Source organism: Uranotaenia lowii, chromosome 3 (assembly GCF_029784155.1).
Source record: "Uranotaenia lowii strain MFRU-FL chromosome 3, ASM2978415v1, whole genome shotgun sequence".
In the NCBI taxonomy this organism is placed as follows: domain Eukaryota; kingdom Metazoa; phylum Arthropoda; class Insecta; order Diptera; family Culicidae; genus Uranotaenia; species Uranotaenia lowii.
In genome coordinates this window covers 231,989,835-232,015,389 of record NC_073693.1, presented here as the reverse complement: position 1 = coordinate 232,015,389, position 25,555 = coordinate 231,989,835, and the positions used below count along the sequence as shown (strand labels likewise).

Genomic DNA, 25,555 nt, shown 5'->3' with positions numbered 1-25,555 from the left:
CATGAAAGCAATTTTAGTTATTTAAATGTAAAACATTCAATAAACTCATACTAAATCAAATCAAAACCAGCGGATTTCTCTGACAGATTATCTGTTTATAGCAAACGTTCAATAAATTGAATCCTTTCAAAAAATCAAATCACCAAAAGATGTTCAACGGTCCATCTCAATCGTGTACAATCATCCGGAGTAAATTTGGTAAATGCTGGTGAGCAAATTTCCTCCACTAAACAGATAATTACGCCAGAGTTGCAGTACCGCTTTCGAATAATGTTGAATTTCTTTCAATTAAAACGGGTATTATTATGTAAACAATAAATGATAGTAGAAAAGCAAATCCAGAAATTCAACAAAACAAAATACTTACAACGATTGCCTCGTTTGTCTGGGTTTGCCCTCCGTTTAGAATAATCTCTTACAAGGAAAATGGCTGAAGAATGTTATTCTACCAAACAATAGAAAAGAAAATAAAAACTCAAGCAAAAATCTAACTTAGGAAAAGTAAAAATCGTTAAAACTTAACTTATATATTTACACAAAAATGTATTAAAAGGACACAAAACAGAAAACTGAATCTTAAATCGATTATATGTATATTTCCTTTCCCGGATGCAACATCGTTGATTCAAAACAATAGACGCTGGTCGCCCAAAACATATTAAATTCGAAACAATAATGCTTTAAGGCAACGTTCTGTTACCAAGTGAATGGGAGTAGGATCAAGCTTATGATTTTATCGATAAATTCAATAAAAATCATCTATTTTTGCTACAATCAATGCTTGTAATAGAGAAAAAAACAAACAGTTTTGACTATACTTAGGAAAATAATCGATCAAAAAGTGTCTAAAATGAAACATTTTTGATTGAAACCAAGCAGCAATTGTGATCTAAAATTTCAACACTTATATTTACATTACAACGCGATATTCGTCACAATACAATAAACGAAAATGAAAACAAATAGAAAAAAAAAGTTAAAACAAACGACAACAATAAAAAAGATTTTCCTGGAATGTGATTACTAAATCGATTCTATAAGTTTGTCCGCAATCATGTTCATAAAAAAATCATCCGCATTAACACGAAACTAGTATTTAATATCAAACCCCTGAAATCAAAAATCAAAACCGCCAAGTCAGTACTATTCTTATGATGCAAAAACAACAAATGAAAGAAGCAAAAAAAAATGCAACAAAAAATTACACTGCTTTATTTCAATAGTTTTGTTTGTTAAATAAAAATGAATTTAATTTATGTTTTAAGTAGGGATTATTTTGTTTTTCAACTGTTAAATTGATTCCTTAAATCATAGAACATGTCGAATAGACGTGATAAGATTCGTCAGTTTGGACGTGCACGTTCTAAAGTTTCCCTATTGACTGTAAAACGCAACTTTCACATGAAAAAATATCCAATAAATTTTAAACCTATCGTTTTCCTATTCGGTTTACAAAAAAAAAACAGATTGTCATTACTTGATGAAATTCTTCGAAATCATTTCCTTATTCTGTTGATAAAAAGTAGTAACCTATCAAATCCGATGAGGGTCAGAGGCAGAGGTTGAAAAGATTTCGATATTGGGTGCTCAATCGATACAATCGTAACAATTTCTGATATGATGACCCATTCTAGCGTGACGTCACAACGTTTGCGAAGCCTTTTTTTGTAAATTGTTGTGTGATTAAATCGACGTTATCAATCATCAACCCAATCCTTCCTGCTTCGCGTTTCAGTTTGCGGTAGATCTCCTCCATCGCCGCAGATGATCTGCCGGACTATATCAATGCCGTTGGAAAAGCATCGTGCCCGCATTTCGCCACCGCTCGTCGAATAACAACTTCCAGCGCCACGTTGAACATCATGCAGGATAGACCATCGCCTTGTCGAAGCCCCTGCGCGATTCGAATGAACTCGACAATTCAACCGAAATCCGCACACAGCACTGCGTTCCATCCATCGTCGCCTTGAAAGCCTGGAAAAGCCGTTCTCGTCCATGATTTTCCATAGCTCGTCATGGTCGATCGTGTCGTATGCGGCTTTGAAGTCGATGAATTAGTGGTGCGTAGAGACTTAGTGTCTACGGTATTTTTTTTTTTGAGGATTTGCCGTAATTTGAAGATCTGATCCGTCGTTGACCATCCCTCCATGAAGCTGGCTTGATGACTACCCATGAATCTGTTTGCTTGTGGCGCTAGACGGCGAAGTAGGATTCGGGACAACACTTTGTAGGCGGCATTGAGGACAGTGACCGTTCGGTTGTTCTCACAGTCCAATTTGACGCCCTTCATGTAGATGGGGCTATTACCCCTCCGTCTACTCCTCCGGTAGCTGTTCTGTGTCCCAAATCCGGTCCATCAACCAGTGTAGGTGATCGACCAACCTGTTCGAGCCCAATTCAATGAGTTCAGCTGCGATGCCATCCTTCTCAGCCGACTTGTTGCTATTCAGCAGGCGAATGGCTTCCTTAACTTCACTCATCGTTGGGAGTGGCTCCTCTACGTCGTTGGCTACGCCGGCAATATAGCTTCCTCCACCGTCTTGATTTCCTGTATGTGCGCCGTTCAGGTGTTCATCGAAGTGATCGACTTCTGATCACCTCACGATTGTCCATCTGGATGTCCCCGTCCTTATCCCGGCACATTTCGGCTTGCGGCATGAAGCCTTTTCGGGATGCGTTGAGTTTCTGATAAAACTTTTGCTGTAGTTGCTCCAGCTCCTCGAGCTCCTCCTCCTCCAGGCGGCGCTTTTTCTCCTAGAAAATTCGGACTCGCTGCCTCTTTCGCTGTCGGTGATTTATAAAGTACGCACTCTTAATAACCATAGCAACATGTTCACTCGTGTTGAAAGAAAGTGGTAGAAATTTTGATACTTCTAGCACATTTTGAAAATTTTATAATGCAAATCATTTTTCAAGACCTGCTGCCGTCAAATTTCTTTACAACACTGTTTCTAGGCGTATCTGATATAAATCCAACTATTTTTGCATCACAGCATGCGAAAAAAGACATAGTGTTGAACACGGTGTACAATATAATAAGGTGATATCTTCCCGATAATGTCGTCATTACTATCCATCTAGTGATCCTCGGTGTATGCAGAATTATTTTTCACGCGCAAAACTTTTTGCCACTTGTATACATTCAAACGAGTTGTTTACTCGTGTTAGTAGCCTACCTTGTCTATTTATACCGTGGTGTTGTAAAGAAAATTGCCGGCCGCAGATCTTGAAAAAATTTAACATTGTGAAATTTTCAAAATGTGCTTGAAGGGTCAAAATTTTTACCACTTTTTTTTACAACACGCGTGAACTTGCTCTAATAGATCGCTATTTTTCTGCTCAGAAAATGATTCTGTCTTGTTAAAAGTCACAAAGGATTAAATTCCTTGCAAATCCTGCCAAAACTATGAGTTTTATTAATTGTTTTTTTTTTGTTTATTTTTTTTTAATTTAATTTTTTTTTATTTTTTTAATTTTTTTTTGGTTGGATTTTAACTTTTTCAAGTCATTCATCCCTTTATTATTTGTTTATGCTTTTAAAGGCTCAATCAAAAAGCGAGTTTCCTTAGATATTTATAATTTTCAAGCTTAAACCAGTTTTTTTTTCAAAGGAGAATTGCTTGGAAATAGGTTTCAAACGAATCAAGAACACGAATTATAAGCAAAAGGCTTAAAATCGTAACAGTTTAACACGATAGAGGAAGCAAGCGAAATTCTTCAATAAAAAATAACCGTTGATTTTCTCGAGAAGTGGCTGCACATCCTATTGCTACTCCGAATATTTGTTCTAATTTATTTAAAAAAAAACTGATGTAAGGGTCTTATTTTTAAGATTGTCGATGTCCGGAACCACCATAATACTAGTCTTTATGTGCTTAAACATGTTTTGGGTGATCTTTACCGAAAGTTTCTCGCCAGAAGGGGTCCATATTCGTGCTTGATTTTTTAGGCCTAACAGCTCAAATTTACTTTGGAGGCCTCAGATGACCTGTTTCTAAGAGTTTTATGTACTATTGTATTTTGAGAGAATTTGGGGTGTGTGGTGCGTCTGAAATAATTATCAATCCTAATTGTTCAATGAATGCAAAGTAACCAAATCTGTCAACATATCGAACCAATGGTCTTCGTTGGCCAAATGCATTTTATTACTCCTATTTCAGTTACCCTTTTCTCACAAAATTATCGAAAAAATTATATGAAGTATTGCTTCTTTGTTTGCTTCTTCGATCGTGCAAAACCGCTACGGTTTTATGTCTTTTGCACATAAATCGTGTTGTTGGTTCGTTTGAAACCTATTTGAAAGCTATTTCCTGCTTTGAAACTCGCCTTTTACCATCTTAATGAATCCGAAGGATAATCAAATTGTAAAACTCTTAGTTTCGGTGGTTTTTCGAGGAAATTGAATCTTTTTTTACTTATAACCTATGCAGAAAAAAAAAACAATATGTTAGGGTTATTAAGGGGGGAAATATGAGTAGAGGCAAAAAAATAGGTAATTTTCAAAGGCTTATTAAAAATTAACTATTGTGTGTATCGAATCAATGTTTTATTCATCCTATAGTACCACATTGTGTGTATCTTTTTCACTACTTACCATTGAAATCGCTCCAGAAATGGCGACGCTATGACGGTTTCCGTGGAGCTCTGCTGGCAAAACATGGTTTGCGGTGACCGCGATTACCGAACATAAAAGCGTTTTTTTTTACCTAAAATTTCGTCACTATTAAAAAAACAAAGCAAAAAATTGCAAATTTTCGTACGTTGAAGACCGGGTAATTTTCTAAGGAATCAAAAGAAACCAAAAGAATGGAAATCGGCCCACTGGTTCTCGAGAAATTGGGGTCACCGCATTTCAAGACGTGGTTTCGAGAAAAGCGCGTTTGAAAATTTGGGTAAGATAAAATCATGAAATATATTGTTCACTAACATGGAATCATCGATACCAGGCCCGTATTGCAGGTCTTCCGCAGCTGAAGGAATGTTCAAACTCTTCAAATTGTGTTTTCGCCGAATTCGCGCTTCTTTAGTCTGTTCCTGAGCTTTTACCTCGTCTTTCGCTATGCCAGTTTCATTCTGTTCTGCATAACATGCGCTACGGCGCGCTCTGGAGTTGGTTCACTCTTTTGGCCATAATTTTGTTTGTATTTGAAGATATCGACTTGGATCCTGGACCAACATATTTTTGAGACCTCAAGCTTCAAGAAAATGCAAAAAAAAAACAAAAGTCGATTTTTTCGAACCGCTACTCATATTCCCCCCCTTAAGAGTGCGTACTTTATTTTGTCCATGCGGAATCTGATTTTTACTACAACTCTGCTTAAATGTGAAGAACACATGAGGCCCTTGGAGCCAAAGGGGTATAAGTACATAAAAGCTGATTTTGAGAAAAAATACTTGAACTTCGTTGTGTTCCAATAAATTCCATAGATATTTTGTGTGAACTATTTTCATGAGAATGATCTTCTTAAATGTAAACAAAGCATTTTACAATATTTTCTCAAAAAGCAACGTTTATTCGACGTTAATTGAGGCAACACTTTTTTTTTTATTTAGGAACTTTTATCCCTTTGCCACCAAATAAACTCACTTATACCCCTTTGCCATCAACAAATTTTAACATTAAGGTGTTTTAATCTTGTTGATATGAGTAAGAAAACATAAATATTGATGTCAATTAGTTTTTGTTTGTGCGCCTTTACCTGCTCGGTTGGGCGTTGGAAGGGATTTCCAGTCACTATGAATTGATTTTTAACAGTGAATTAACGAAAGGCTTTCAATATTAACCCAATTAACTCGTTCAAATACATTTTTCGTACTTTTCAAACTTTTGTATAAGCCTTAAATCCGTGACACACTCAATGTAACAGTAGACTGAGTCGATTTGAGGTCATTTTTGAATTTCTCAAACCCTGGGGTCTAAAAAGCTTCGTTTTGGTCCAAAACTCATCCATGATTTTTTGCAGAATTTTTAAGTAACGTTTACATGAGTAAATATGAACTTTTAGGATTGTATGGAAACATTGAATATTTTGTACTGAAAAATCAACATCATTTTTGTTTCTTCTGTGGAACCGAGCCAGCTAATGATTTTTGTGCCAATTTATAGATTTCATCTAGAAAATTTTCCGTTGAACAACTTTTTCGAATACCATAACTTCGTATCTTTTTATACAAAAAAGTTATTAGCTCTTTAACAGGTGTATGTCTTTTGCCATTGATAAGCAATAAATTCAATTGACACCACTGCTGGGTGCCTAGCGAAGTATTGCAAGACCACTTTTTATGCCATACTTCGTGGGGCACAAGCAGTGGTGTCAATTTAATTTATGGTTTATCAATCCAAAAAGACATACACCTGTTGAACAGCTAATAACTTTTTTGTCTAAAAAGATACGAAGTTATGATATTGGACAAAGTTGTTCAGCGGAAAATTGCCTTGAAGAAACTAATAAATTGGCACAAAAATCATTAGCAGGCTTGGTTCCACAGAAGAAACAAAAACGATGTTGATTTTTCAGTACAGAATATTCTATTTTCCCATAAAAACCTAAAAGTTCAAATTTACTCATGTAAACGTTGCTTAAAAATTCTGCAAAAATAATTGATGAGTTTTGAACCAAAACGAAGCTTTTTAGACCCCAGGGTTTGAAAAATTCAAAAATGACCTCAAATCGACTCAGTCTAATGTAATAGTGTCCAAAAATCCAGAATTTTTGAGACAATTGGTGCTTCAGATAGAGAAAAAAAAATTCATAATATTTTGTCCACTAGAATTATCACTAAATGCAATCAGTTGAATCATAGCTGATGGTAAATTTACATTTAAAAATTACATTTTTTTTTTTTAATTTTTTGGTCCCGATGACAAAACACTACTTTCTGAAAATCACATTAGGATTGGTGGCAAAGGGACTTTGGACGCAAACGCAAAGTGCAGGACTTATACCCCTTTGCCTCCAAGCAAAACGAGGCTTTCAGTAAGTAGGTTTTTTTCACTGAGAAAAACATAAGAAACAAAAAAATTATGATTTAAATAGCATAAGATGTTTAGCGGTCAAGGATTTGTCCTAGATGCTTATCTCGGTTTTTTTTTTTCGAATTTTGTCACTCATATCCCTTTGTATCCGAAAGCCTCATTTGCAATTTATTGACAAATTTTTTACCAGTGTTAGTGTTTCAAAAATATTATAATTCACTAGAATATATATACATAGTTCATATTTTTTATATGACAAAAGATACAGGGATTTGAAAATTTTGATAGTAAGTGCGTACTCTATTTTGTCCAGTAATGTATATGATGATGATGATGCGAAACCTGCCAGTCGATATTTGTGCCAGTCGTTGCCTGCACAATATCATCCGTGTATGGAGCCCTGGTTACTGATCTTAAACGTAGAACTGCTCGCTCGCATTTAAAAAAGACAATAGAAACCTTAACTCGAGAGCTGTAGTGAAGATGGGAATATGCTGCGAAAAGATGAGAACGAGATCTGTAGAAAGGCCCTTGATTAAAATCCAGATGGGATGGACATCGAAGAAGAGGCTCAGAAACTTGTAAAGTTTTTTTTTTTTACAAGAACTGATCGTGACTGAGATGAAGTGCAGACGCACCGGCCACAGATCGCCAACAATGGAGATTTTTTTAAATTTCTGTCCCCAAAGGATCATTATTACAATTTTTTCAAAAAACAAAAAACTTTTCTTTTGTACAAGGTATTTAGTATTTAGGAAGTTTATATAGGTGAGAGTGGGGTAATGTGGGCCATGGGGAAACGTGGGCCACTCTAAATATCTCAGCTTCTGCGTTGAGATAAAAATCTCAATCCACCTGTCATCGTCGTCGCTTTGCGTAAGCATGTTGTCTATAATGTTGACTTATGTACGCATCATATGCTTCTTTTATTTAACTAGCCTAGAAAAATGTACTTTCATAATTCAGCAAGCACCCTTGAATTGCATCCGTGGGAGACCTAAAGTACATAACAAAAATATTGCTCATACGCTTATGATCTTTGTTTTGTCATGTTCTTTCACGTGGAAAAGGAATTATTGATGAAACATCAATAAGACACACAAACGCAACCAATTTGCAAATCATAGCTTGTGGGGAAACGTGGACCACATTTTGTGGGGTATCTTGGGCCACCTAAATTTTTATGTTTTTACACACATTCAGAACTTAAAATACGTTTTTCCTATCTGCAAAGTTTTTTTTTATGCCAAATGAAGAGTTATGAAAAATATTTTGATTTTTTTTCCAAAGCGACAGAGACGAGCATAAATCCTGTATAAGAAATTTTGCCTAAACGTTCGCGAGCCAGGAATTAGGAACTATTCGATCATACACAACTCTCTTTCATATTTCTCCATCTGAAATTGCTTAAAAATAACTAAATTATGAAATTTCAGTTTTGGGTCAACTCATATACTTTGCACGTTATCTCGTCAATTTGGGTTTGGTGGTCCACGTTTCCCCACAGTTTTTCAAAATCCCAAAAATTAATTTTTTTTAATAAATCATTAATTAATTTGTAATTAATAATTTTTTAACAGAGAAAAACTTTTGTTCTTTTAGTGGTGGCTCCAGAGAGAGAGCAATTTTTTTCTCCATTAACTTTTTAGGAAACCTTGCCTGATCTTGGAATTTTATATTTTAAGTATGTTTTTAATTTTTTATAGAATTTTCATTTTTATACACAGTTATGATACATATATCAGGAAACAACTTATTGTTAAATGTCCATAAATACACGAATCAATTCCAAATGTACCTCAAATCCGGTCTGTTGGCAATCGTGCCAAACGAAAACGGTGTCCGCCGTTCGACCCGAAAGGGATTCCTTCCTTCAGCGAAACTCCACCAGCCAGGACCCATCCTCCAACACCCGGTGGGCCATCAGACGGAGGGCCAGGCAGGCCATTGCCTTATGGAGCCGACTCTCGCGGTCACTCTCGACGCTCTCGGTATCCCTCTATATATTCCCATGCCGAACTGGAAGCGGCGTTCAGTGTTTAAAGTGACATGAGAGAAAAGACAACGATACGGACCGATTACAAGACATGTTTCAGCATGCTTTTCAAGCAAATCAAATCGGATCAAATGGTAAGTGTCCATCTTTGATTTATTGTCTACCAATATACCGTCCGAGTGCATTGAAGTGCCGAAATGCGTCGAGTGGCATGCAAGAACTCGCAAAAGTGCCTTTTTTAAGTGATGCAATCGTACAATGTGGAACAATTATGACGCCCATGAAAAGTGTGCTTTTCTCCATTCCGAGTGATAAAAGTGGAAGGAAGTATGGCTCACGACTCACCGCTTCACCTATTCACTGAATTGACAAAATAGAGACGCGCGAGGGTAGTTTGTTGATATGTGGGAAATTTCTTTCACTGTTTGCCGACACACCGATGTGTGCATATTTGATTCTTGGGTGGTCGTGTAATTATGAGTGTTTTGGAGCTTTGATTTTTTTTTCTCTTGTCGACATTTGCGTGTAAAAACTTCCGGAAGACCTGTAGGAGATTATCAATCGAGCATGGAGTCCCAAAATAGTTTGATGGTGCTATTAATTTGAATGTTTTATTGGGTGGTATAATTGGACTTTCCTTCACACCAGAGCTCGTTCTCGGGTGATCAAGTTTGACAAACTAAATACGTTCTGGTTAAGCTAATGCATTAGTGGGACAAAAAGAACTAAATTTATGTATGTATATTCTCACATGTTCTGGGTTTTCCTTGCGGTACGAAATTAGTTATTATATCTTTGTTTTTATATTACTTCGTTATTCTCTGGGAATCACCGACTTGCTGTGTATTTTCATGAGTCCCTGTTATGCGTGTCGACTTACAAAGGCCTAAGCAAGAAGAAAAATCCGAAAAGATCAATTTTGAATTTATGATTGGCAGTTTCACAAATAGGTATGTATGATCTGCTAGAAGATTTCGGCACACTAGAAAGATTATCGTTCTCAAGATAATCAATAGAACGAACTTATTCAAAGAACTTGTAGAATGCAGCAAAAGTAGAGGGTGACGATTAATTTTTTTATTTCAATTGAAACTATAGCTATACTATAGCCTATAGTATTTTAAATACATGAATTAAGATGCGTGTTAATTAAACTGCCCCAAATTTGTATGGGAAATTCAAAACCTGTGAAATGTTATGCGCTGCAGGCCAAAATTGATCCTAGTCCTAGTACAAGATCTCATGCCAAATTTGGGCCAGATCGGATCAGGGGAAGGGGTCGCTCAACGAGCCTGAAGTTCGTATGAGATTTTGAGACATTTTGTCCGAGAGAAACATGAAAAACCAGTTTTTCATCAATAACTTTGGTTCCTGTCGGCCGATTTCACTCAAAAAAGGGTTTTCGTAAAGCCTAAATTATGAAAAATATTTCATCCGAAGGCTGCATTTCGATAAGATTTAAGATAAGAAAGTTATTAGGCTTCAAAATGGGCCAACTTTTTTAAGGATGGTATTCATCACTGTTCATGAGTCGGGACGGTCGAACATATCGTCGCCTCATTAACACTGATGGATACCACCGTTAGCCCATTTTTGAAGCCTAATAACTTTTTTATCTTAACTCTTATCGAAATGCAGCCTTCGGATGAAATATTCTTCATAATTGAGGCTTTAAGAAAACCCGTTTTTGAAAGAATTTGGCCGACGGGAACCAAAGTTATTGATGAAAAACTGGTTTTGCATATTTCTCCCGAACAAAATGTCTCAAAATCCCATACAAACTTCAGGCCCGTTGAGCGACCCCTTCCAGTGATCCGATCTGGCTCAAATTTGGCATGAGATCTTGTACTAGGACTAGGATCAATTTTAGCCTGCAGTGTATAACTTTTTCAAAAGTCGGGTCATTTGGGGCACTCTAACTGTCCACTGTTACTTCAACTAAGAAACATAGCTCTTTCCTCAAAATCAGAGCCTCTGATAATCTTTTTTGTTCAAATTTTCCACAAACAAAACTATTATAGTCTTATCTCAGAAAATATAAAGTTTCTGAAATATTAAGACATGAGGTACAGCAATTCTACGAAAATCCGACTTTTAAGGCTTTTACGATTCACACTACAATATTTTAGAAATAACGCAACGTACATATGTATATTATTAAAATTTGGCAGGATGATTTTTGAATATTAAAACCAACATGTGTGAAGTTTTTTGAAGATTTATCGAAAGTAATTTTGAGGCCAAAGAGGAGCATAGAAGCAACTTTTGAGAAACCTTACTTTTAAGTTGTCGTGTTGAGCTCTTCTTCATAAATTTTGTTCGGACGTAAAAGCATTGAAATAGAATTCTAAAAATCTGAAAAAAAAAATACCAAAAATATTCAAAACTTGAATACCTGTTTGGCAGTATTAATACAATATTGATCATTTCTCATTTACTTACATATAACATACATTTTAGGTATATTTCTTCGACTATGAAGGCCTCAAATATGAAAAGCATATCTCCTTTTACAAATGAATTCCATACATTCATTTATTTCAATTATAAATCCTTCAGCAAAGTTTGAAAGCGATATATTAATCCTGACTTAGCTCAACGAGTTTCAATTGTGTATGACTTGAAGAAAGCTAATTTTTTCCTCAAAAAGTTAGGCTAGAGATTATTGGCGATCCGAGAATATAACAACAGTGCATTCATTCATCACTTGATTAAACCTCATCCGTCCCAGAAATTTTTACCCGTTACAGATCCTAGAGTGTTCATTTGACATTCCAGACTAAAACCGCTATATCTCTGTTGTTTCTCAACCGATTTGAATAAATCTATAGTTTCAAAAACCTCGTAATGTAACTCAAATATTTTTCCAGGCAATGTTCAGCTTCAACACTTCAGTTTTCCGTTATTCAAAGTCTAAGAAGAAAAAAATCCGAAAAAAATGCCTCGTAAAAAATCTGTAGATCAGCTATAAAATGCTCAAACAAATTTTCACTTAATGTCCGAGAAAGCTGAAGTTAGCAGCTATACGTTGCGTACAAGGATAAATCTTAGTTCATTTAGAAATGGGACACTTTGTTTTGCTGTTAGCTTATTTCTTAGTTATCTTCATAATTTTTTGAAACATACGCATTTCCGAGATATTTTAGAGTTAAGAAAAGAAAAGAAAAATAAAGGTGTACATTTTCCTTCAAAAACATGCAATTAAGAGCTGATATAACCGATGGTATAAATAATTCCGATGCGTAAGTGGTGGAAAAGTATAGAAATACTGTGAAGAATGTCCACAATGTTCAAACCAAGTTTTGAAGTTAAGCACATGAACGGAAAATACGATAAAAGATCATCAGGAAATTCAAGACTTATACCAGCATTTAAAATTATAATAAGCAAAAACTTTGGTTTTCGATGTTTTCAGAATTTAAAAAAAAAGTAGTCTCGTCTGAAATCATCGTAACTCACGATCTTAACTAATCGGTTTAATTTTAAACTGAATCTTATGATGATTCTCCTATGTTTTTGTCGGATTTTGAATGCTGACATTCCAGTGAAAACGGTTTTAGTGGCACAAAAATAATGAAGTCGTGTTCAATTTGAAACAGCTGAATCCGCCAAATTGTCCCCAGTGTCTGTCAAATAAGATGTAAGGGAGAGGCGGGCTATATGCGCATATTAAGGAAAGTACTCATTTTCTCCCATATTCCAATAGATAGGAGTCTGAAAACTATGTACATGAGCGGACATCTGTTTTGTATACGTTAGAGCAATTTTTCTGATAAAATCTCTTACAGTTTTTGTGAAAATAATTTAATAATAAAAGAAGTCAAAATAGCCGATCTTCGAAACCGGCGGGCTAAATGCTAAATTTATGTTTTTAGCTATATTTCATTTACGCTATTTTGATATTATTTAATTGAAAATAGTAGAAACGGATGTTGAGCATACGTCAAGGCTGTTTGTCGAAATTTTAGTTATCACTAGTTCTTTTACATGAAACATAGTTAGGTATGTAGTATGGCCATATTTCATCGTAATATTTTGTTCATATCGTATTTTTATCTAATAAGTATTAAGCTCTTCTTTTTTTACTGTAAAATTGTGATTTGAGCGTACATTTTATGTTTCAATAATAAAAAGTAAAAAAATATATAAGAATTTTATATTTTTTCTTAATATAGGCATTTATCTGCCTGATATGGGCATTCAAAACCTGTCTTTATTTCCAATACCTTATAGTTAACAACCTTGCTAAAAGCTTCAATTTGCTGAATCTCCGATTTCCAGATGAATAAGAAAAACCATAGTACGCACGATAATTAAAGTTTAATATATTCTAACAAAACTGACAAGAATCTTGTTTGAATTTTAAAATTTTTTTGACCTTATATAACAACTAAACTTTTTCATGCCATGTTTCAAAGCCTTATTACCCTCAAACGCTCACTGAAGAAGATAGTGAGTAAGAATCTCCAGCCATATCGTCGATCGGCTGTATGCGCATTTTACCCAATATGCGCATATAGCAACACTTCCCCCTATTGGTCAAAAAAGTAGCGCAAATTTAGAAGAAGGATGCAGTCACCTGAAATACAGATTAGACGAAGTATAAGCAAGCGATAAAAACTGATCACAAACTTAACTGAAAAAAGTGTCATGATCAACTGAAGGAAGAGAAAAGGAACTTCAATATATTTTCCAAACGGCTAATAAAAATGGATACCAAAGTAGATCCATTCAAGCCATCATAAGGAAAAAAGAAAGATTGCTTCAAAGGAAATCTTTCACCACTCTTACTCCTATTCAGGAGAAGTTTCAACGAAAATCCATGGAGTTCAACAGTGTCAACGCCGTTGAATTGCGACACAAGTTGACAAAATTTAATATTGAACTAGTGTTCATTAGCTCTAACAATCAACTGAAATCCATCTTAGGATCGACTAAAGATCCAGTGGATCTCCTTCATAGATCTGCTGTGTACAAAATCAGTTGTTCCGACTGTTATAAGGTGTACATTGGACAAACCAAAAGGAAAATGATTGATAGATTCGAGAAACACATGGCTATAGCTAGATCTGACTCAAAGAAGAAAATCCTTCCTTCACAGATTCCTAGATCTGCAGTAGCATTACACATGTGTGAATCTTGATCACTCTATTGATCAAAGAAATGTCTCGCTGATTCGGCATTTGAATAGTAATTCGCTTAAATTCGGATGTTGCTGAAAACATTGAAATTTTCAATGAAAAACCAGTTCATCTCGTTCGTTTCATAAAGTAGCAAAATTGCAACAATTAATGTAAAAATGAAATTGGTGAAATTTTAGCTGCATCCTGCTTGTACTAATGCAAAACCATCACCCAAATCTATCGAAGGTGACTACCCAAGTAACCATTAAGCCGTATAAAATGGCACTAATTTGGCATTATAGTGCCTAATAGAAAATGCCCTACAGAACCTGCTAGCTTTGAATTCAACTTAAGGGCTGAATGCCACTTTTGGCGTGCAATTCGGCTTCTGTACGGCTTACGGAAAGCTGTCAAAAAAAATCAAGGAAAAATAAAAAAAGAAAATAATTGTTTATGTTTTCTCGTCGTTCTTCCCTGATGTTGTTTATCTCACTTAATCCTTCTTTCTTCAGCTGCTGATTTTTTGTCGAATGCAATTCTGCTGCTGAAACCGGAATTGAACTCTGAACCAAAACTATAGAGCATTCATCAGCGCCTCTGCTGCTCGAACCATTTTGTTCTTGTCTTAATTTAAGAAAAATTGCCACATTTGAATAGAAATGCTTTAAGGTTGCTCGAAGAAAGAAAAATAAACAACATATAATTATCGGTAATTTTTTTTTATTTATTCCAATGTTTTTTCATCACAAAGTACAGTGTTTCTATCACAATTATTCAAACATTATTTTCACTTGTTATTTTCTTTTTGAGCACAACTTTTCAAGCCGAAAAACATTTCAAAAGAAACTTGTTTGATGTTGGAAATCGCTTGTTTTCTCGCTCCTCCAGGGCTAATCGGATAGTATTCTTTGGAAATTCACATGATACGTACTACTTCTCCTTAAGAAAATTTCGTTGGTTCTTCCGCTTTCTTGAAATTGCTTAGTTTCTTGGTCCAACAGGATTTTGAATACCTCCACCTGACGGATCTATCCTCCTGTACCTTTGCTGGCTAGTTTGAGATTGAACTGTTTAGTTTTCTGCGCCCAGAACCGCTGGAACAGCTCCTTCGCTGACCTCGGTTTAGAAATTAAACACTATTTTGATTGCCGGTCCAGTCTCGCTCGATCAGAGATTGTTGCTTCTTGTTGCTGAAGGTACATTCCACTTGTTTTTTTCTTCTCCAAAATGTCATGCAAGGCCGGTTATTGGCACTAAGATTTGCTCACTAAGCTTACACAATGTTTCAATGCCGCAGTGCCGTTTGGCATTTGTGAATACTCTTAACAGCTAATAGACACTGAAATGCTGAAATGCAGCCGATTTATAGCTTATATTAGTGCTTAATGGTTTGCTGGGTAGTCATAGCTCGATCCCGATTTTTTTTTGTTTAGATGATAGTCCTTTTTGGGAAGAATAACCTTAGTGTTAAATTCACGGAAAAAAGTCGTTTTACCATTTTTATGGCATTCACGACTTCCTTTCAAAGTTGGCGGACAGTATATTGAAAAACTTATCCGGTACAACTGAGTTCGATGTTTACTCTTGGTTCCGAACTCGCGGACATCGGCTCAGGAAGCAACTGATTTGCCAACTAGGCTATATCACAAGCCCGATTCTGAATTGAATCACGTTTTTCAAACGAAATTTTGAAAAAAAAAAACCCCAACTGCAAATAATTATTATCAAATCAGTCTCGAAACGTGGGAGTGAAACTTGTACATGGGTACATATTCATATAAATGGAAACTCATTCATTAAACTCCACGTCACGGATATTTTATTGATAACAGCCACTGACGTGAAGGGTGTCTGTTCGAAGTTGTATGTGTGTGCGTTGATACCCGCATGTGGGCGCACTATTTTCCGATACCAGCACAAGCCCAGAATAGGAACTGGTAGTACCTACCCACTGGAGATTGTATTTTCCGATGATATACGAACGACACACGGCTCAAGGTTGTTTTTCCTTCCGAAGAGTGAGGCACGAGAAAAGCGTGAGAATCAGAATGACCGAGAATGACATTGATGGAGAGAGTACAAACGTGAACACTGAACACTAGTAGATTTCTCATAACGAGACCAGCTCACACCGGAAAAGCCTGTCTCGTTATACAGAGTGTGCTCACTTAGAGCTCACCGAGAATGTACCACTGCTGGGAAACGGTTTATTCCCCCCATTATTCTGCTGCTGCCCGGGAAAGACGCGTTTGGTAAACATACATAACTAGGATGTAGGAGGCTCTCACCAGTTCCAAAAAAAAACGAAAAAATATTCTAGAGGCCCAGTACCGGGACAGCAGCGGCGCGTCGTCGTGTAGGCTCTTATGGCTACTTCCATCCACCGCACGTCGCATATCTACCAGGGCCACAGAGTCTACATTCGGGGGGTTTCAAGTAATAACCTTCACATGACCTCGGATAACAGGAAGACTTGCGGTGTCGGAGGAATTTGCCACCGCAATGTGGCCCCCTGTTCCGACTGTCTGTCGACTGAACTGTTTGACCGCCGAACGACCGACGAAATTTTGTTGCGTAAATGGGCTGACTGGCTGGCTGGCTGGCGGAGGCTTTGCCAAAAAAGATGAAATTTCAAGGAAATTGTTTCCACATCGTTTGCTTCCGGCTTGTTATGGAGCGTTCAGCTGGAAATATAGGTCATGAGCGATGAATTAAGATGCACCGTGGCATTTTGCACTACATATGAGCAGGATTGCAGAGAATAGGTTGCTTAAGTTATTATGATTTGATGTGTTTTTTAAACGAAGTTTTTATATCAAAATCTTTTATATATTTATAAAATCTTGTCCTATGTCATAATATAGTATTTTTCCAATGCATTGTGAAAATTAAAAAGCTACGATCGACAAATTGCCAAATCTAATCCTTAAAATCCGTTTTTGTTCAATTTTTTACTACCTAGTAATCAAGCCCCTCTTTTGGCAAAGTATTCATTATATTAATGTATATATCCTCTTAGCAAAGCCTTTAGCTACCATTTCCATCATCTATTCGTTTCTTTATGGGAGCTCCTCTCTTCCCTCGCTTTTTTTAAATTTCTTTATTTGAAACGGCTCATGCCTTTAAGTTTTAATGAGCCAAACTCGTATTTTGCTTATACATTTCAATTGATTACTCAAGCCTAGCATTTTTTTGTAAAGGATCAAACTTCCCTAGTTTTACCCCCAATTGAAAGAGAAAGGAGAGCCCTCTGATTTTTCTTGGTAAAGTCGCATTTTCATCGTATTTTATTTTTTATTTTTTACTAGCTGACACCTTCCAAATGTAAATGAAATTTTAAGAAATTATTTAAATTTTGTTATTTTGTTTGTGGGTATCATAAATCCTCAGTTTATGCAAAAAAAAAATGCATGGAAGCCCCTCTTTTCCCTTCCCATCTGCAAATGCTGGATGGAGAGAGGAATTCCATTTTTTCGTAACCAAAAACTCTCCATATCAAATTTTGTTATATTGGTTGATAAGTTTTAAGCAATACATGGAACCTTCTCCGTCCCTTCCCTCTCCACACTGCAAGGCAGAAGGGTCTGTAACATTCCATAGAAACATATCTCGTATTCAAATACCTTCCCATGTTAAATGTGATTCTTTTTTGCTTGATTACTTCTTCAGTCATACCAACAAAACTGTATTGGACCTTCATACAAATACCATTGGTTTTTTGATGGTTTTTCAAATAATCTTTGAACCATTTCTTGCACCCATGTCATATTTGGTTCCATTTGTTTGATAAGTTCTAGGTTTATGGAAAACAATTTTATGGGAGCTCCTCTCTTCCCTCGCTTTTTAAAATTTCTTTATTTGAAACGGCTCATGCCTTTAAGTTTTAATGAGCCAAACTCGTATTTTGCTTATACTTTACAATTGATTACTCAAGCCTAGCATTTTTTGTGAAGGATCAAACTTTCCTAGTTTTACCCCCAATTGAAAGAGAAAGGAATCTCAAACAACCACATAACCATTTCTCGTATCCAAATGAATCTCTTAAAAGGAAATCTCTTTCCATCAAGATTCAAAGTACTTAAATTAGTTTAACTTACTTCGCCACATGTCCTTGCATTAAATTTAAACATTGAGTTCTCAGCATCAGTAATGTTTTGCTCGCGTCGCGTATTAGATTTTTTGATGTTGTTTCTGCTGACAGACGTGCTAAGAACAGTAGCGTCGATTACCAGGGGTCTCAATGGAGCCTTTTGGTATGGGGGAGTGTGATGAGCCGCTACATAAAAAATGCCCTCTCATGTCAAATTTGGTTCCATTTGCTCGATTAGTTCTCGAGTTATGCGAAAAATATTAACGGAGCCCCCTCTTCCCTTCCTTTCACCACACTGCACTGGAAGGAGGCAGTAGTACCAAATATTCATAGAAACATTCCTCGTACTCAAATACACTACCAAGCAAAATATGGTTTCATTTGCTGGATAAGTTCTCGAGTGATGTAAAAAATTGTATGAGTGCACCCTTCCACCTAAAAATGTCGCCACAGAAATAACAGAGGGTTCTCAAAATATCATAGAGAAATTTATCATATTCGAATACCTTCCCATGCCAAATGTAGTTCCATATGCCTTATAAGCTTTTCAATTATGCTGGAAAATGTAAAGGAGTTAACTCCCCTTTCCTACCCCCCACAAAAAAGGAGAGAAGGGTACCAAATATTCGTAGATACATTCCACGTACCCAAATTCCGCTCCATGCCAAATTTGCTTAATTGGTTCTCGAGTAATGTAAACATTTGTCTTTTGTTTGGGAGGCCCCTCCCCCCTTCCTGTGAGAGGGAGGGGTCTCAAATCATACTAGGAATCCTCTTCGGCCTCCAATACCCCCACCTGCCAGGTTTTACGCAAATCGACTCAGTAGTTTCCGAGTCTATAGGGTAAGGTTGCCAGATTTCCCGGTTTTATCTGGGTTTGCCCGGATATTTAATACAAAATTTGAAAAAGCCCCTGGAAAAGCCCTGATTTTATCCGGATTTATTAAATTTGCCTGGGTTTTGTCCAGATTTTTGTTCGATAATTTCTCGAGCTATTAAACCAAAAAAATGGGTGCAGCCCTTTCCCTTTTGCAGCTCCCTACTAAAAAGAAAGGAGAAGTCTTAAATTCTCATTTCCATATACTTCCTATGACAAATTTGACCTCATTTGCTTAAAATATTATCAAGTTATCCAAAAAAAAATTATGAGAGCTCTTCCCTGTTTATCCCACCTCTTTTTGTTTATTGGGATCAGCGAGGGGTCTCAAAGTTCCGTTTGCTCGATTATTTCACCAGTCATGCAAAAAATTGTATGGGAGCCCCGCTCCCTTTATGTTTATCAAATTTGAGGTGGGAAGAGCTTCAAACCATATTGGGAAAATTTCGTTCATCCAAATACGAACGGGGTCCAAAGAAAATCGGGAAAATCGAAATCATAATTTTGATGCCAAATGACTTAAAATGCATGAAACGTCGAGATCTGTTATAAACCTCGATCTCGATAAAAAAAAGTTGGCAAGAAATCGACTTTCTGGGACAGAAAATGTCCCAGAAAATCGATTTTTGGGCCAAATTTTTATTTTGAGGAAGCACCAAATCTCGACGTTTCATGCATTTCTAAGTCATTTGACACATCAACATAAGGAATTCCATTTTTCAGATTTTCTGCTGTCAGAAACTGTAAATGAGTTGCTAAAGTTCCATGGAGATTAACCAAAACGATTTTTTGGTGCCCATTTCCGAAAAGTTTTTTGACAATTTATTTTAATTTTGTCGTGAAGCTTCCTTTTTTCTTTAAACGGTGATTTTTTTTTAAATTGAAGTTCCTTATGAAATCATTGCATTGAGATGTTAAGCAAGATTTTAAAATCATGATAAATTCATTATTTTACAGATTTTTAACAAGATTTGGTAATGTTACAGTTTACATTTTCAATTCTAAATTTTTTTTACAGATTTCACATTTTTTCTTAATTTAATTTAGATACCTCTAGGATAGGCTTTCTAAGGCTAAATTATTTAAATCTCAGTTTATTGACTCAATTTAATCAATTTTTGGCATGATATTCCTGTGAAATGTCTGAAAATAGCATCACACATAACATTAAAAAACAAAATTTACATTTTTTGAGGTGCAAGGAATCTCAGAACTGATTTTGGCTTATTCGGGAGCGCTGCATCCAAATATTCGATTATTTTTTGCCAGCTCTAGTTTTCGGGATAACTTTAAAAAAAAAGGTAAAAAATAATTATTGAATTTGTGTGCTTTTTTTACAAACCTGTAAAATACAAATACTCATTGACTCAATGATCAACTTTCCCAAAGACCGCGAGTATTTTTTTTTAATTTTTTGAAAATTAGTTATGGAAGTTTGTTTTTGTTATTTTCTCCCAAACCTGCAACAAACGAAAGTTTTGACGAAATTTCAACTACAAATTAAACTTTATAAATTCCAATATCCAATATGCAGTACCTACTTTTTTAAATGATGCCAGAAGAAGTTTTAATCTTATTTTTTATAATTTCAATAAATTGTAGAATTCATTTTTTTGAAAGCGTTGTATTCCTGATTCCAGAATATTTTGGCAATATCTGAGTCCTTGATTGAATGAAGGTTAGAAAATTGATTGAAAAACATTTTTTCTTGCTTTTATGCAGGTTTATTGGTTTATCACCTTAACAATTTCCACAGGCCATATCACTGAAACTAGAAGTGATAGATAAAATCTGCGAAATGTTTTGAATTCAGGACGCCAAAATCTAACAGAATCAGTTATTGAAACATAGTCATCAAAAATGCTGTTTCTCTGAGTAATCGTTTGAAACTTTTTTAGGTTGAATCACAGAATTACAGATAATGTTTTTGTCAAGAAATCAGAATTTTGCTGGGTCATATCGATAAGAAATCTATCATCGTTCACCCGGTCTTCGTTATAAAACTTTCCTTATTTCCGTAATTAAATCAAGAACAAAAAATTTTACTCCATCATACAATTTTAACTTTGCTAGAAACAAAAAAAATGACTTAACTTATTTCTACATTACGATTTTCCAATAAATAATATTGCATCCATGCCTTCAAAAGAACTCAATCAAAAGCTTAAATCCTACAAAAAAAGTCAATACTCTTTATGATTATGGGACAAATGCAACTGCCAACAAGTAACGTGCATATATGATCAAGTTGTTGATATATAATTTTTTGGTTTAGTAGAGACTGCCATTTTATGATAACTAACAATCTATCGTAGGAAAAAAAATCAATAAATAAATTTAATTTGAGATAAGCTTCATGAAATAATGAGATATTTTTTTATAGAAAGACCTGATAAAATCAATATCATAAAGAAGAAACTTGTGTTTAAAAATTTTAGCTTCAAGGCATTTCCCCTGAGTTCTGTCCTATAGTTAAAAGTAAGCATATTTGAATATCCATTTGGAAACATGCAACACAAAATTGATTAGGAGAAAAATCCCACAAACAGCGAAAATTTCGCAGCTATTTCAATGCCACCAAATGGTTTGCGTATTTTGCGAATCATGTGCTCCATTTGGTGTGGGGTGGCCCGAATGTTGCTGCTGATGAAAGACGTCAACATGTTGAGGATTACCTATTGCATTTGGGCAATCACGTGCAGGCTCTTGTTTGTTTGTGATCTTGCGTACCAGCTTTACTCACATGGAAACTCATTACTCACAATGCTAGTTACGTGTTTTTGTTCAATATTTTTGTCCTCCTGCGATAGGTTCAATCGGGAGAGGTGATTCGGGATAAGTGAGAGATCGATATTTAATTATACTGCGTTTGCATTATTGGCATGTGAGCGAATGCATGCCGCCTCAGGTATGATATAATTGGACACAATTCGAGGTCGCTTTTGTTTTACAAGCGTAGTAATTGTTTGGAATCATATTCGAACAGTAAATGAAACGTTGCTAAGGAAAGGTGACAATGAAATCGATAGCAATAATAATGGTTATATATAAGACTTGTGAAATGAAATTCTGTGCGTTGTTTTATATGTAGCAGTAGCTAGAGTCGATTGGGAGTAATTTTTAAATTTCGCAATCCCTGGGGTCCAAAAAGCTTCGTTTCATGATTTTATGGAGAATTTTTAAGTTACGTTTACATGAGTAAATTTGAACTATGAGGTTTGTGACGAAAAATTAAATATTTTGTTCTGAAAAATTAACATAATTTTTGTTCCTTCTGTGGAAATGAGCCTGCTTATGGGTTTAATGCAAATTTATAATTTCTCTTTGGAAGTTTTACGCTTAATAACTTTGTCAAAGACCGTCGTATCTTATTAGACAAAAAAGTTATTAGGTGTTAAATGGGGGCAAATCTTTTGGCATTGAAAAACAATAAATTCAGTTGACATCACTGGTGGGCGATGCACCAGCAGTGATGTCAATTGAATTTATTGTTTTTCAATGCCAAAAGACATACCCCTGTTAAACAGCTGAGAACTTGTTTGCCTAATAAGATACGGAGTTACGATCTTCGACAAAGCTGTTGAGCAGAAAATTTTTAAATTTATAAATTGGCACAAAAACTATTAGCAGGCTCGTTTCCACTGAAGAAACGAAATCATGTTGATTTTTCAGTACAAAATATTCAACTTTCAGCTACAAACCTCTCAGTTCAAATTTACTTTTGTAAAAACGTTACATAAAAATTTTCCGAAAAATATGGTTATGTTTAGAACCAAAACGAAGCTTTTTAGACCCCAGGGTTTGAAAAATTCAGAAATGACCCCAAATCGACTCAGTCTAATGAACCAATAACAGTTCAGAATATTAAAAATTTTACTTAACAATTTATTTCATTTTGCCCATGTCAAGGCAAATATAATCCTAAGATTGAGGAACGACGCTACGGCAGGAAAGAGAAGAGCAGGCAACTGGTAGGGTGTCATTGTTGAAAAGCTGCAACGGTGAAGCACTTTTCTGTTTGCTTCCCGGATTTTCATCTGCTTTTTCAGTACTTCGCTGGATTGTGTCAATATCATTGCTTCGGAAGCATTCGGCCCCAAGTGCCTGCTATTGAATTAAGGAAACAAGCGGTAAATAACTTGAAATTATTAAATTGATTGCAGTGTGATTTATTTTGAGTAGTACAAACCTCTGCGGGTCGAGGCTGTTTGCGCTGGTTATGGATTTAAAAACTGTAACTAGGAACCTCATTAGCTCACATTAGAGACCTGGAAGAAACACCGTCACTCGGCATTCTCTCTGAACCACATTTTACTAATTTAGTAGGTACCTTCGCGTTACCTAAAGTGATGTGTTCAATTTTTTGGAATTGATTAATTTATAAAATTTCATTTATGCATCACATTCGTGGTAAGCGATATACATATGTAAGCGCAAAAATGGTTATTTTGAATTGATAACACCGAACAGTATTTCTTTTTTATTTTCAGATATTAAGAGTTAAAACAACTCTCGAAAAATAAAGGAACCTATGGGAAATCACGCAATACGAAAACGTTGAAGCGCGTTTTTGGGAAAGTAGATTCATGCACTTCTATTCTTTTTAATCTGAGGACCTTAAAAATGATTTCAGTCAATTATGAAAGAGATTGCTATCATTGCGTCCTTGTGAAATTCTAACAATTATTCCTCAACAGGTTTCTGTTGACTGAGAGTTCCAATTTAGGCTAAATCAATAGGGAAGAACTTGATCCCAGTTTCTTACTTTCATCATATCTTGTTGGAAAAGCTGAGCAGTTCGCATTTTTTAACAGCGTTTATTTTTAAGTTCATATGCTCAAAAAATTAGAACGAAACATGAACCCTTAGGGAGGTAGCGATTTTTTTTTTCAAATTCCCGTTTTTTTTACCGGTTTCCCGATGAGATTCTATAATTTTTCCGGTTTAAAAATACATGCTTCATGAAAAATTATTGGAAGTTTGGTCTAAAAGTTTCAACCATTTTGAATTACCTGTAAAATGAGTGCATTTAGGAATGATTTCGAGGAAAAAGCTTGGGTAGGTAGAAGAAACGAAATATAAAACCCGTCTAATGGAGGGGTTTGGAAAAAACGACAACAAATCGGCAAATACGCAACGTGTTTAGTTTTTGTAACAGTTGAAATATCTCAGTTAATATTAGATCAATTTTATCAAATAATATATTCAATTATAGCTATATATGTTTCAAAACTTGGCAAAAGGTGGTTGAAATGTGTAAATTTACAAGCGATAAAGCACTAAAAGTCTAGTTTTTCAGCCCCTGTGATTATACAATTAAAAAAAAATGTTGGAAAACTACTCTAACGATAAATTTTATCCTAGAACAAAGTTAATATCAAACTTAAAACTGAATTTTTTTGAAAAAAATCTGGCTTTTCAATAGCTAAAAAGATAGCATAAATTTCGCACATTTTTATCTTTTTGAATCTATCTACAAAACTGAAGCCAAACCATACCCACTAAGGTTTTGGAAACCAAAATGCATCAATTGATATCGCGAAGTTCATGATGTCAGACTTTCTCAACTTATCATTGGGTCGCCTGAAGGAGATTTGCGTTCTGAAAACTGAGCCTAAAGATAAGCCACCTGGCCAGTATTGAACACTGCATAACAAATTTCGTCGAGTTTTCAGTGTGCGGTCAGAATTTTCATAACATTTGGAACACACTATATAACAGAGGAATTTTACTGTTTTTACTCTATTCTTATCGAACAAACAAAACTTGACTAGTCTATAATAAGGTTGCCAGAATTTTTTCCACTCCCATCCGGGCCTAGCAATTCCGGGTATTTTTTTAAAAAAAAACCTGGCAAAATCCGGGCATCGATTTCAATTTTTCAAATCCAAAAACCGGGCAAAATTTAGGTGTTATTATATACAAAAGCAAAGAGAAAATGCAAAAAAATGAAATAATTATTTCATTAATGTAATTGCAGACTTCCAAAAACTTTTTGGAACACTTATCTAAATATTTCAAGGTTTATAAAAGTAAATCAGCGAAATTATTTGAAACAACCGTTGAAAATTTCCATACCGTTAATCGATTTTGCTGAAACTTACTCAAAAACTTTGATGTTTTTTTGGTTTCTTTGTGAAAATTGTGAAAAAATCCGGGCAATATCCGGACTTGCTTCACGATATCCGGGCAACCGGGCCGGACCGGACTTTCTGCATCAAATATCCGGGCTAACCCGGATGAAACCGGGCAATCTGGCAAGCTTAGTCTATAACAATAAGAAAAGACAAGATTATCTGAATAATTCGCATAATTGCGCATCAATCACTGTCGAAATATAGCAAAATTGAAAAAAAAACTTATTTAGATTAAGGGTGGTCCAAAGTAGGTCCAAAGGGTGGTCCAAAACAGAAACCTAGTGGTCCAAATACTGACCAGAGTAATGATTGAAGAAACGTGTTTTTAGGCTTAAATCTTGTTACATTACAACAAA

The 25,555-nt window shown here is 35.4% G+C and overlaps 1 protein-coding gene across 1 annotated transcript in view; it reads left to right on the top strand.

The window, feature by feature from the left end:
* Positions 1-9,007: 9,007 nt before the first annotated feature.
* LOC129751332 (b(0,+)-type amino acid transporter 1) overlaps positions 9,008-25,555 on the top strand; it is a 109,038-nt gene continuing 92,490 nt past the window's right edge. Inside the window, exon 1 of the mRNA XM_055746778.1 lies at positions 9,008-9,106. Coding sequence (XP_055602753.1) covers positions 9,064-9,106 — 43 coding nt within the window. The 5' untranslated portion in view covers positions 9,008-9,063. The remainder of the gene's footprint in view (positions 9,107-25,555) is intronic.